The sequence below is a fragment of the Pseudophryne corroboree genome, chromosome 2 (genome assembly GCF_028390025.1).
Source record: "Pseudophryne corroboree isolate aPseCor3 chromosome 2, aPseCor3.hap2, whole genome shotgun sequence".
NCBI lineage: Eukaryota > Metazoa > Chordata > Amphibia > Anura > Myobatrachidae > Pseudophryne > Pseudophryne corroboree.
The window spans coordinates 396,074,796-396,088,265 of record NC_086445.1 but is presented as its reverse complement, the minus strand read 5'-3'; the positions used below and the strand labels follow the sequence as shown (position 1 = coordinate 396,088,265).

General features: G+C 41.3%; 1 protein-coding gene across 4 annotated transcripts in view; it reads left to right on the top strand.

Annotated features, from left to right (window-relative positions):
• Positions 1–13,470, top strand: part of MGAT4A (alpha-1,3-mannosyl-glycoprotein 4-beta-N-acetylglucosaminyltransferase A) — a 218,703-nt gene that overhangs the window by 24,937 nt on the left and 180,296 nt on the right. For 3 of the 4 annotated variants that reach the window (XM_063953344.1, XM_063953345.1, XM_063953343.1), the window contains exon 2: positions 8,814–9,128. In XM_063953344.1, the coding sequence (XP_063809414.1) occupies positions 9,035–9,128 (94 nt within the window). In that variant the 5' untranslated portion in view covers positions 8,814–9,034. The remainder of the gene's footprint in view (positions 1–8,813; positions 9,129–13,470) is intronic. The other variant, XM_063953342.1, reaches the window with a different exon arrangement.

Below are 13,470 nucleotides of genomic sequence, written 5' to 3'. Positions count from 1 at the left end.
ATTGTTAGTTTACAATATTGGTACTATCCAATGTCGTTTATCCATGTTTCATAATCCAAATTCTGAGAAAAAAAAATCTAAGTAATTATGCTTTGTTTTTTTTTTTTAATAATTAAACATACAATACACCATTTATGTGATGGTGTCCCTTAAAATAAACACATTAATTTGTATATTTATCTGTAAGAATATAAAAATATTCTTTATTTTGAGGTTATTAACTTAAGGAGGTTTATTTTTGCACGTGATAAGGGATTTTTAAGATTGACCTCTTTGATTTTTATATTACAGGTTGAGTATCCCATATCCAAATATTCCGAAATACGGAATATTCCGAAATACGGACTTTTTTGAGTGAGAATGAGATAGTGAAACCTTTGTTTTTTGATGGCTCAGTGTACACAAACTTTGTTTAATACACAAAGTTATTAAAAATATTGTATTAAATGACCTTCAGGCAGTGTGTATAAGGTGTATATGAAACATAAATGAAATGTGTGAATGTACACACACTTTGTTTAATGCACAAAGTTCTAAAAAATATTGGCTAAAATGACCTTCAGGCTGTGTGTATAAGGTGTATATAAAATATATATATATATATATATATATATATATATACATACACACACACACACACACACACACACACACACACACACACACACACACACACGTTGAGTATCCCTTATCCAAAATGCTTGGGACCAGAGGTATTCTGGATATCGGATTTTTCCGTATTTTGGAATAATTGCATACCATAATGAGATATCATGGTGATGGGACCTAAGTCTAAGCACAGAATGCATTTATATTTTATATACACCTTATACACACAGCCTGAAGGTCATTTTAGCCAATATTTTTTAGAACTTTGTGCATGCATTTTGGATAAGGGATACTCAACCTGTGTGTGTGTGTGTGTGTGTGTGTGTATGTATGTATGTATGTATATATGTGTGTATATATATATATATATATATATATATATATATATATATATATATATATATATAGTAAAAAACAGTCAGTGAGCAATGAATTTTCCAACACGTGGAACCACAAGTCCCAGCACTAGCAATGTACTTTCCAATGCGTGGAACCACAAGTCCCAACACTAGCAGTGTAATTTCCAAAACCGTCCACGTGTATCCAATGATTATATTCGGTCTGAGCAGCACTTAGTATCCTTCAGAACGGCGTCTCCCTTTTGCCAGTATCCAAAAGGCAAACCGTGATTTCTAGAAGAAGAGTAAGAAGGGGCGCCTCATAGTGCATTAATCAGTTAAAATGTATTTATTCTAACATTCTTTACAAACACTTGGTCATAAATCACGTACCAGAAACGGCGGTTTCAACCACCGTAGGCATAAGCATTTGACATATAGATAAGTGGATAATACCACGAGCAGTAACCGTCGGCAGTCTCACCACCGTCGTTAGCTCTTTCACGCCAGGCCACACCCCTACGCGTTTCGTCACGATGGACTTCATTCTGATGGCGGATCTATGTTGAGCTGCTCGTTCCCGGAAGACACACACAGTTTTGCCTATATATGCCAGCCCGCATGGGCATTTAATAATATAAACTACAAACTTCGAGGTGCATGTCAATACATGCTTAATAGCAATCTTTCTTCCGGAGTGAGGATGAAGCACTGAAGATCCAGCTTCCAAGTATCTGCACGTCGTGCACCCTGTGCATTTGTAAGAACCCGGAGGTTTACTTAGAAAGTGTGATCTGAGTTCTCTTTGTGGTGAGGCTATATCCGTATGGACTAGCCAGTCTTTCAAGTTTTTTCCTCTCCGATGACACTTAAGTAGAGCGCTGTCATTTAATGCAGGAATGGTCTTATCAGAACTCACAATTGGCCACAATAAATTGGCATTTTTCTTGATGACATTACTGGCTGTCGTATAAGTGGTTACTAATGGTAGTACTTTGCGTACAGTTTTTCTTAGTAGACATTGCTCACGTGGCACAGCAAGAGCTTTTTCCTTTGCTTTAATGAGATCATCCCTTCTATATCCCCTCTGAAGGAACTTGACCATCATATCATCAATTTCTTTCTCTGCATCCATGGTATTACTTGAAATTCGTCTCGCTCTCAAAAACTGAGAATAAGGAAGTCCTTTTTTCATAGCTTCTGGATGAAAGCTGTTTGCATGGAGTAATGTGTTTTTGTCCGTGGATTTGTGATACATGGATGTCAACAGCCCAGTACTGTTCCTTGTAATTTGAACATCCAGATAATGGATCGTGTCAGTACTCACGTCATAGGTGAATTTGATGTTATTATCCATTTGATTAATTAATGTCATGTGTTTCACAAAATCCTCTTGTTTACCAGCCCATACTATGAGCAGGTCGTCAATGTAGCGTAAAAAGAGGGTCACATCATTGGCAAAGGGTACATTCTCCAAAAATAACTTTTTCTCGACTGACAGCTTATACTAAATTAGCAAATGCTGGGGCCACATTGCTCCCCATAGCGCATCCCTAGCATTGCAGATAAAACACCCCGTCAAACAGAAAAAAAAATTGTGTTAAAGTTTTCTCCAACAATAACAGAAAGAATTCTATGTCCGGACCTTTGTAATGGGGATTGTCCATCAGAAGTTGTCTCATTGAGGAAATTCCCTCCTTGTGTGGTATATTAGTGTATAGACTTACCACATCTATACTAGCTAAAACACATTCGTCAGGTAACTGTGTACATTCTTGAAGACTGAGTAAAAGCTGTGTAGTGTCCATGAGTACAGATGGTTCTGCTTGAATCACAGGCTGTAAATAGAAGTCAAGGTATCTAGATATCACATTATACAGAGATCCCCGAGCCGAGATTATCGGGCATCCTGGAGGGGCAGAGAGGCTCTTGTGTACTTTTGGTAAAGTATATAAAATTGGTACTATTGGGTGGTCCACCGTCAACGCTCTCAAAGTAATCTTATCAATAAAACCTTTTTGATGTGCCTCAAGGAGTATTGCATCAATCTCCCTTTTAAAAGGTGCTGTAGGGTTTCCTCCCAATTTTTCATACACCGTTTGATCACTAAGTTGCCGGTAGACTTCTTCGACATAGCGGTGGCGATCTTGTAGCACGATGGCCCGCCTTTGTCAGGCGCACGTACAACCACCTCTCTGTTGTCACTCAGCCCCCTCATAGCCTCAAACTCCCCGTGAGATAGATTAAACGGAGACTTGATTAATTTCTTGACCCCCAAATTCACAGAAGATTCAAGCATTCTTGAATAGCTTTTAATAGATGCATTATGTGTCTGTGGTTCAAAGTGTGAAACTGCTCTTAAGGGATGATCTGGACTTTCCATATCCGCATTTGTTAGATTTTTGCTAAAGTGCTCCTTCAGCTTTAAATGTCGCTGATGTTTCCATGCATCGACTTTCCACTCAAAGTTGTTCAATCGCGTTGTAGGTACATAAGATAGTCCTTTATTTAACAGACTAATTTCATCCTCAGATAATATATGGGGGGATAGATTGATAATCAGATCATTAGGGGGAACTAGCGCTTTCCTCTTCCTCTCCCCTTGGCCACCCCTCCGCGTTTGGGAGCGTAATCTTTTCCTCGCGCACCCCTGGTACGCGTAGCGGTCCCTGAAGGGGGTTTGTTGCCATTGGTACTAGTTGAGGGTTCCTGTTCACTTGTGGAGCTTTCCCCCGTGGAGGCCTCTGTGTCCGTCAGGAAACGTCTTGAGTTTCGTTTGTTGAAGAACTGTTTCCTTCTTTGTGGATACCGTCCCGTAGCCCAAGGGTATACTGTTTGATCTTCATAATCCTTATTAACTGTTAGCAATTTTGCTTTTTTATATTTAATCAGTTCCTGCTTATACAGCTCTATCTTTTGATTCAACTTTGTCATCCAATCTGTATTGGGGTCACCAGTCAAAAGAGGTTTAGAAGAGAATTCCAACCCTGCTATTTTACTCTTGGTTTCATTCATAATTCTAGTAGATTCTTCTATTACTAGTAACATCAGGTCGCATGAGCATTTATTCAAGACCGCAACCCAGCGGCAACAAAAATCTGAATTCATTCTCCCAATAGTTGGGATGTTTCTGATCCTGAAACCCCTTGGGATCTTACGTTCCCTGTAATAATCAGAGATTGTGACACTATGCAGGTGGTAATCTATCTCTTTTTTTTCTTTAATTTAAGCAACGAGAAATAAACATCTTCAGCAGCATCCACACCCACAGTGTTTTTGAAGGTGTCTTTAGTCAAGAGCGTCTCTGCTTCAGAGTCAGTAAAACTTAAGAATTCACCTACAGGCAAACTAACCGCTTGAAAACCAGGGATACTTTTCATTCTATTTTGGCTTGATCCCTCCATGATCCCTATTAGATCAAAACAACAGCAAGTCCGTATAGACAGAATCACCACAGGTGCTCACAGATATAGTACAGATAAAACTTAATGAAGAGTGAAAATGTACTGACACGAATCCATATTAACTTTAGAAATTGGTTGACATGTCCAATAAATATCCGTCAAGCAGACACTTACTATACACAAATCCACAATGACTGGCACTCCGTGTAATTTTGTTTTAAATACCTGGGTGCCTTCCCACGATCCAGAAGGAACATGTAGAGAGAGAGCGAGACGGGCGGCACTCCTCGGATTCAAAAAATACAGCAGCTACACAAGCTTAATTTCAACGTTTCAGGTGCTACTTTATTGGCACCTTTCGTCAGGATACAAACATAAGGAACAAAACATGTTTATATAGATATAGATCTCTTCTTTAAAGCTAGGCAAGTCCGTATGTCCGTCTTTTGTTTATGTTTATGTTCATGTGGTTACCTTGGTTACGGGCCCCTCTTCCGGCCGCTGACTGGAGGACGCAGGCTGATGCGCTTCCGGGGACGTGCCGTGGACAGGAAGCCCGGCGCACTGAGGTGTCTAGCAACGTTGGTGTGTTGCTATGGTGATAGTTTCTACTTCCTGCTGCGGGCTGGCGTGTGACGCGGCGGTGCCCGCTACCGGAAGTAGGTGGGGATTGTGATTTGGTTCTGGGCATTGGGATCTATATAAACATGTTTTGTTCCTTATGTTTGTATCCTGATAAAAGGTGCCAATAAAGTAGCACCTGAAACGTTGAAATTAAATTAAATGAATGAGACTCGTACTGAGGTTCTCACCCATGTGGACTGGTTACCACATGATGTATACAGAATAAAAGCTCCAATCTCTGCCTGCCGGTAAGGGGTGTACTTCACTGGGAACCGGCAGGCAGAGATTGGAGCTTTTATTCTGTATACATCATGTGGTAACCAGTCCACATGGTGGGGAACCTCGGCATGAGTCTCATTCATCTATTGTGGATTCTATGTCACAGCGATATTATCTGTATTATTTCCTGATGACGTGGAGGCCACACACACTACTGAGCCTCATTTTGACTTGTTTTAAGGACATTACATCAAAGTTGGATCAGCCTGTAGTGTGTTTTTCCACTTTAATTTTGAGGGTGACTCCAAATCCAGACCTCCATGGGTTAATAATTTTGATTTCCATTGATAATTTTTGTGTGATTTTGTTGTCAGCACATTCAACTATGTAAAGAACAAAGTATTTAATAATAATATTTCATTCTTTCAGATCTAGGATGTGTTATTTTACTGTTCCCTTTATTTTTTTGAGCTGTGTGTGTGTGTGTGTGTGTGTGTGTGTATGTATGTGTGTATATATATATATATATATATATATATATATATATATATATATATATGTATGTGTGTGTGTGTATATATATATATATATATATATATATATATATATGTATGTGTATATGTATATGTGTATGTATATATGTATATGTATATATATATATGTATATGTGTGTATATATATATATATATATATATATATATATATATATATATATATATATGTATATATATATATATATATATGTGTGTGTGTATATATATATATATATATATATATATATATATATATATATATATAGTTGTATTCCAACCCGGATTAAAGACATTTTTTACCTTAAAATTCTACACACAATGCCCCATTGACAACGTTAAAAAAGTTGTTGTTTTTTTGGCGATTTCTTAAAAATGAAAAACTAAGAAATCACATGTACATAAGTATTCACAGCCTTTGCTCAATACTTTGTGGATGCAGCTTTGGCAGAAATTACAGCCTCAAGTCTTTTTGAATATGATGCCACAAGCTGGGCAGTTTCGCCCATTCCTTTTTGCAGCACCTCTCAAGCTTCATCAGGTTGGATGGGAAGCGTTGGTGCAGAGCCATTTTTAGATCTTTCCAGAGATTTTCAAACGGATTCAAGTCTGGCCTCTGGCTGGGCCACTCGAGGACATTCACAGAGTTGTCCTGAAACCAATCCTTTGATATCTTATCTGTGTGCTTAGGGTCATTGTTCTGCTGAAATATGAACTGTCACCCCAGTCTGAGATCAAGAGCGCTCTGGAGCAGATTTTCATCCAGGATGTGTCTGTACATTGCTGCATTCATCTTTCCCTCTATACTGATTAGTCTCCCAGTTTGTGTCACTGATGAACATCCCCACAGCATGCTGCTGCTGCCATCACCATGCTTCACTGTAGGGATGGTATTGGCCTGGTGTTGAGTGGTGCCTGGTTTCCTCTAAACATGACTCCTGGCATTCACGCCAAAGAGTTCAATCTTTGTCTCATCAGACCAGAGAATTTAGTTTCTCATGGTCTGAGAGTCCTTCACGTGCATTTTGGCAAACTCCAGATGGGCAGCTATGTGCTTTTTACTAAGGAGTGTCTTCTGTGTGGCCACTCTACCATAGGCCTAAATGGTGGATTGCTGCAGAGGTGGTTGTCCTTCTGGAAGGTTCTCCTCTCTCCATAGAGGAATGCTGTAGCTCGGACAGTGTCCATTTGGGTTCTTGGTCTGGGGCCCTGACTAGGGCCCTTCTCCCCTGATCGCTCAGTTTAGGCGGCCGGCCAGCTCTGGGAAGAGTCCTGGTGGTTCCGAATTTCTTCCATTTACGATGATGGAGGCTACTGTGCTCATTGGGACCTTCAAAGCAGCAGATATTTTTCTGTACCCTTCCCCAGATTTGTGCCTCAAGACAATCCTGTCTCGGGGGTCTACAGGCAATTCCTTTGACTTCATGCTCGGTTTGTGCTCAGATATGCACTGTCAAGTGTGGGACCTTATATAGACTGGTGTGAGCCTTTCCAAATCATGTCCAATCAACTGTATTTACCACAGGTGGACTCCAGTTAAGCTGTAGGAACATCTCAAAGATGGTCGGTGGAAATAGGAAGCACCTGAGCTCAATTTTGAGCTTCATGGCAAAGGCTGTGAATAGTTTTTTTTTTTTTTTTTAAACATTTCTTTCTTTATTGAAGCATTTCCTTAAAGAAAATAGCAATAAGTATAGGAACATTGTGAATAATAACAGAAAAAACATAATGTAATAGATACAAAACATAGTGCATGGTATAAGGAGGAGCACAAATATGAATAATTTTTACAATATTATAAAATAGCAAATAGCATCTGTAAATACGCCATGAATCTTCTGAGAGACGGAGACACTCCCCAACTACTAACTATGGCTGTGAATAGTTATGTACATGTGATTTCTTAGTTTTTTTATTTTTAATAAATTTGCAAAAATCTCTAAACTATTTAGATTTGGACTGTACAATTCTTTCTAAAATGATAGTGTTTGTGAAAGGGATACTATGTATCCTTTATTACCAAAGTCATTATAAAGTGCAATAGGCCAGACTAAAGGCATAGAAAAAGTAGTATTAACCTATTTTCTCACATTCACACAATTTTGTTTGTGTCTACAATTTTGATTCTTTAATCCTGGATTAGCTATGTTGCATGTATGAAAAATAATCTATGTATTAATAATATACATAATCTGCATGCAGCAGTATTTGAAATTGGCCCTTCTGTAGATAAGTGAACATGACCTATATTTGTAATTGTTACATGACTTGGTCATGTGTCTCTCAAACTTCTCCTTCATTATTTAGTGGGACATTAGGGCATAGTTGATCAATAAAAAAAAAAGCATGTAGCATAATGGTTAATAAGGTGAACATACTAATATGTAAGTAACACACACATATCCATGGGGCCATCCTGGGCCTCAGAATGGCAAAGTTCATAGAATGGCAGTCCAGTAGCCTAATGTTATACTGCTACCTTTTACCAACATCCTGCGGTTTGTGTTTTCCGCGCTGCTGCTGTGCAGATTGCCCCATCCATGCTTTGGATACAAAGTGATACTTGTTGTGCAGCTAAACTCCGTTCTTCTCACGTAAATCAGTCACATTGGATCCCCAGCCTTTGTGCCTGAATAATTTCCGCAGCACTCAGGACTGTTGGGGCCATGGGTGTTGGCCTGCTGTTTGTTACAGAGCAGTGAAATAGTAAAGAAACCCCCTTGGGATAGCTCCAGTGAGACTGAGATATAGGCCAGGTGACAACTAATACATGCACAGGAATGGAGAAATTAGTGCAGCATCCTGAATGCAACACACAAATGTTCTTAATCCCTTGATAGATTCTGTGCTCCAACCACATCTGAGTGCTCCCCTGGGTGCTGGGGAGTCTGGCTAGTTTTTCTCATTCTTGAATCAAATTGTATTTATGCTGTGTTTTTAGGATGCTACCTAATATCATTATTAAACTATGGACTTCTTAATGGAAATGTTTTTGTGATCACAGGCTGAGAGTAAGATTTTGTGTTATAATGCTGCTTTTTTTTTAGACCATCCTTTAAGTAACAATGAAATTTTCTATGTTTTGATAGGGAGGAGCAGAAACCGCCAGAGGAATCCAGGTGAAGTTGCCAGTAGCTGAGAAGGAGATGTGAAAGAACGTCATTATGATGTGTGTAAATAGAAGAGCTGGAAGTGCCAGAGCAGGCAGTACCATTGATGCATACCCAGTGGTGTACAAACATACCTTTTACCTTTTTTAAAGTTGATACTTCGAGCAGATACTACAGAACCAGTGTGATGGTGCAATGAAATGAGGCTCCGAAATGGAACTGTAGCCACCGCGTTCGTGTTTATCACGTCTTTCCTCAGTTTGTCCTGGTACACCGCCTGGCAGAATGGGAAAGGTAAGTCTATGGCTGAGCCTATTGGATGGGCTTGATAAATGTGATACCAAGGCCGGGTTGTGATTAATGTATGCAGGCAATAAGGTGACACAAAGGAATTTACCATTTTAAGTGACTAAGGCATTTCATCATATGAACACATATGGTTGACATGCCAACAGGGACAAAAATAAATAAATAACACACACATATATATATATATATATATATATATATATATATATATATATATACATATATATATACAATAATGTGTGTGTATATTTGTTGTGAGGACAAGTGAGCTTGTTATGGTGAGTGCTGAACTTTCTGTTTGTATGTGTGTGTGTGTATATGTATGTATGTATGTATGTATATATATATATATATATATATATATATATATATTAGTGTGTGGTGTATATGTATGTATGTGTGTGTATATATATATATATATATACACACACATCAACAATACCCTTATCTCGCGCTGTATTAAAGTCAGGCAGCACCTCTTCAAAAACTCCCTGCTAGTGGGAGATAAACATAGGTTATAGATACAATATTCAGAGGGCGCACAACAATATTACTATTTCAAAAGAGAAGTCCAACCAGCGTGACCCAAGAGACAGTAGATTTAATAAAATGAATTGAAATTCTAATACATTAAAATGCAATACAATGGTATAATGTTTCATAAGTACAATAATCATTTGTACAAAAACATGGTACTTTCTAAAAAGATTTTTTTTACACAAAACCCAACGCGTTTCGTCCGCTATGGACTTCATCAGGGGTACAGGTCGTAGCTGGTGATGTAGATGGAGGAAAAAGAGGAAAAGAACAAAAGAGCAAAAAAGGACGTCAGTTGATATCACATTTCTCATTAACGTTGCTTCTATAACAGATGTAGTTATTTAATCCAAAAACAGATACATTTTCAGATTTAATAATGAGGGAGAAAATACATTCTAAATATTTTAAGAAACATTAAAGGAGAGAGATATTGAGAGAAGAATGATATTCTCTAGTATCTAGCTCTAAATATAATGTCACCCAATTTCAATTAATCTAACTACTTACTGTGAGGATACTTTAAGAAGATCCCCCACGTGAATGATCTCACTGTAAGTAAGGATATAATGTGGTGGACATTTCTAATGGAAGAAATCAAAATAGTAAGTACTGATTTAACAAGTTAATTTCTCTAACGTCCTTGAGGATGCTGGGACTCCGTAAGGACCATGGGGAATAGACGGGCTCCGCAGGAGATGGGGCACTTTAAGAAAGCTTTGGACTCTGGGTGTGCACTGGCTCCTCCCTCTATGCCCCTCCTCCAGACCTCAGTTTTACACTGTGCCCAGAGCAGGATGGGTGCACTGCAGAGAGCTCTCCTGAGTTCTCTGCCTAGAAACATTTTTGTTTGGATTTTTTTTCTACTTTTTTACAGGGAGCACTGCTGGCAACAGGCTCCCTGCATTGAGGGACTGAGGAGAGAGGGGCAGACCTTCTTGTCTAAGATAGGCTCTGCTTCCTCGGCTACTGGACACCATTAGCTCCAGAGGGGGTGAACACAGGTTCTTACTGGGCGTCCACCCCCAGAGCCGCGCCGCCGTTCTCCTCACAGAGCCAGAAGAACCGAAATCAGAAGACGTCAGGCGGCAGAAGCCTTCAGCTTCACTGAGGTAACGCACAGCACTGCAGCTGTGCGTCATTGCTCCCATACACCTCACATACTCCGGTCACTGTAAGGGTGCAGGGCGCAGGGGGGGGGCGCCCTGGGCAGCAATATAACACCTCTATTCTGGCAAAAGACAATATACATGTACAGGTGGGCACTGTACATATATAAAAGGGTCCCCGCCATATTTTAGTAAGTTTGAGCGGGACAGAAGCCCGCCGCTGAGGGGGCGGGGCTTCTCCCTCAGCACTCACCAGCGCCATTTTCTCTCCACAGCACCGCTGAGAGGAAGCTCCCCTGCTTACACACGGTGAAGGGGTGTTTAAAAGAGAGGGGGGGGGGGGGGCACATAATTGGCGGATTACATATTATACAGCGCGGCTGGGGGAAAAACATTTTGTGTTGGTCTCCAGGGTCATTGCGCTGGGGTGTGTGCTGGCATACTCTCTCTCTGTCTCTCCAAAGGGCCTTGAAGGGGATACTGTCTTCAGAAAAGAGGTTTCCTGTGTGTGTGAAGTGTGTCGGTATGTGTGTGTCGACATGTTTGACGAGGAAGGCTCGCTTAATGTGGAGGGGGAGTGCTTGAATGTCATGTCGCCGTCGGCAACACCGACACCGGAATGGGTAAATATGCTGATTGTCTTGAATGCAAATGTCAATCTATTGCATAAAAGGTTAGACAAGGCTGAAGCTAGGGATCAGTCAGGTAGCCTGTCCATGCCTGTCCCTGTGGTGCCAGGCCCTTCGGGGTCTCAGAAGCGCACCATATCCCAGATCGATGACACGGATACTGACTCTAGTGTCGACTATGAAGATGCAAAATTACAGCCGAGGGTGGCAAAAGGTATTCGGTACATGATTATTGCCATTAAAGAGATTTTGCATATTACTGAGGAACCCCCTGTCCCTGACACGAGGGTACACATGTATAAAGGGAAAAAGCCTGAAGTCACCTTTCCGTCCTCATTTGAACTGAGTGAATTGTGCGAAAAGGCTTGGGAATCTCCGGATAGGAGACCACAAGTTCCCAAAAGGATTCTTATGGCATATCCTTTTCCACAAACGGATAGGATACGATGGGAATCTTCGCCTAAAGTAGACAAGGCGCTGACACGCTTGTCCAAAAAGGTCGCACTGCCTTCTCAGGATACGGCTTCCCTCAAGGATCCTGCTGATCGCAGGCAGGAAATTACCATGAAGCACATTTACACTCATTTAGGTACTATTGTTAGACCGGCTATGGCGTCGGCCTGGGTTTGTAGTGCGGTTGTGGCATGGGCAGATTCCTTATCTACGGAGATTGACACCTTAGATAGGGATGCCGTTCAAATGACCATAGAGCATATCAGAGATGCTGCCTTGTATATGAGAGATGCTCAGAGAGACATTTGTTTATTAAGCTCCAGAATAAATGCTATGTCTATTTCTGCTAGGCGGCTCTTGTGGACCCGACAGTGGACGGGAGACGCCGATTCAAAGCGGCATATGGAGTCCTTGCCTTACAAAGGGGAGGAGTTGTTTGGAGACGGCCTCTTGGACCTTGTCTCTACTGCTACGGCTGGTAAGTCGAATTTCTTACCTTATGTCCCCCCGCAGCATACAAAAAAGGCACCTCCTTATCAAATGCAGTCCTTTCGTTCCAATAAAAACAAAAAGGTACGGGGATCGTCCATTGTTGCCAGAGGGAAAGGCATGGAAAAGAAGCGCACACAGCTAGTTCCCAAGAGCAGAAGTCCTCCCCTGCATCTGTGAAGTCCACCGCATGACGCAGGGGCTTCCCGGGAGGAGGCAGATCTAGTGGGGGCTCGTCTTCGGTTTTTCAGCCACGTCTGGGTTCACTCGCAGGTGGATCCCTGGGTATTAGAGATTGTTTCTCAAGGATACAGGCTGGAATTCGAAGACTTGCCTCCTCGCCGGTTTTTCAAATCGGCTCTGCCGGCTACCCCGTCAGAGAGGGAGCTAGTGTTGGCAGCAATCCAAAAATTGTATATTCAACAGGTGATTGTCACAGTTCCTCATCTCCAGCAAGGAGAGGGATATTACTCAACCCTGTTTGTGGTCCCGAAACCGGACGGTTCGGTCAGACCCATTTTAAACCTAAAATCCCTGAACCTGTACTTGAAGAGGTTCAAGATCAAAATGGAATCACTCAGGGCGGTCATCGCCAGCCTGGAAGGGGGGGATTGGATGGTGTCCCTGGACATAAAGGATGCTTACCTTCATGTCCCGGTATTCCCCCCTCATCGGGCGTTCCTGAGATTCGCAGTGCAGGACTCTCACTACCAATTTCAGACGTTGCCGTTTGGGCTTTCCACGGCCCCGAGAATTTTCACCAAGATAATGGCGGAAATGATGGTGCTCCTGCGCAGGCAGGGGGTCACAATTATCCCATACTTGGACGAACTCCTCATAAAGGCGAGATCTCGGGAGAAGTTGCTGGACAGCGTGTCTCTGTCCATGAAGGCGTTGAAGTTACACGGTTGGATTCTCAATATACCGAAGTCCCAGCTAGTCCCTACAACGCATCTGACTTTTTTGGGCCTGATTCTAGACACAGACCAGAAAAAGGTTTTTCTTCCGATCGAAAAGGTTCAGGAGTTCATAGCTCTGGTCAGGAACCTATTAAAACCAAAACAGGTTTCAGTGCATCATTGCACGCGGGTCCTGGGGAAGATGGTGGCT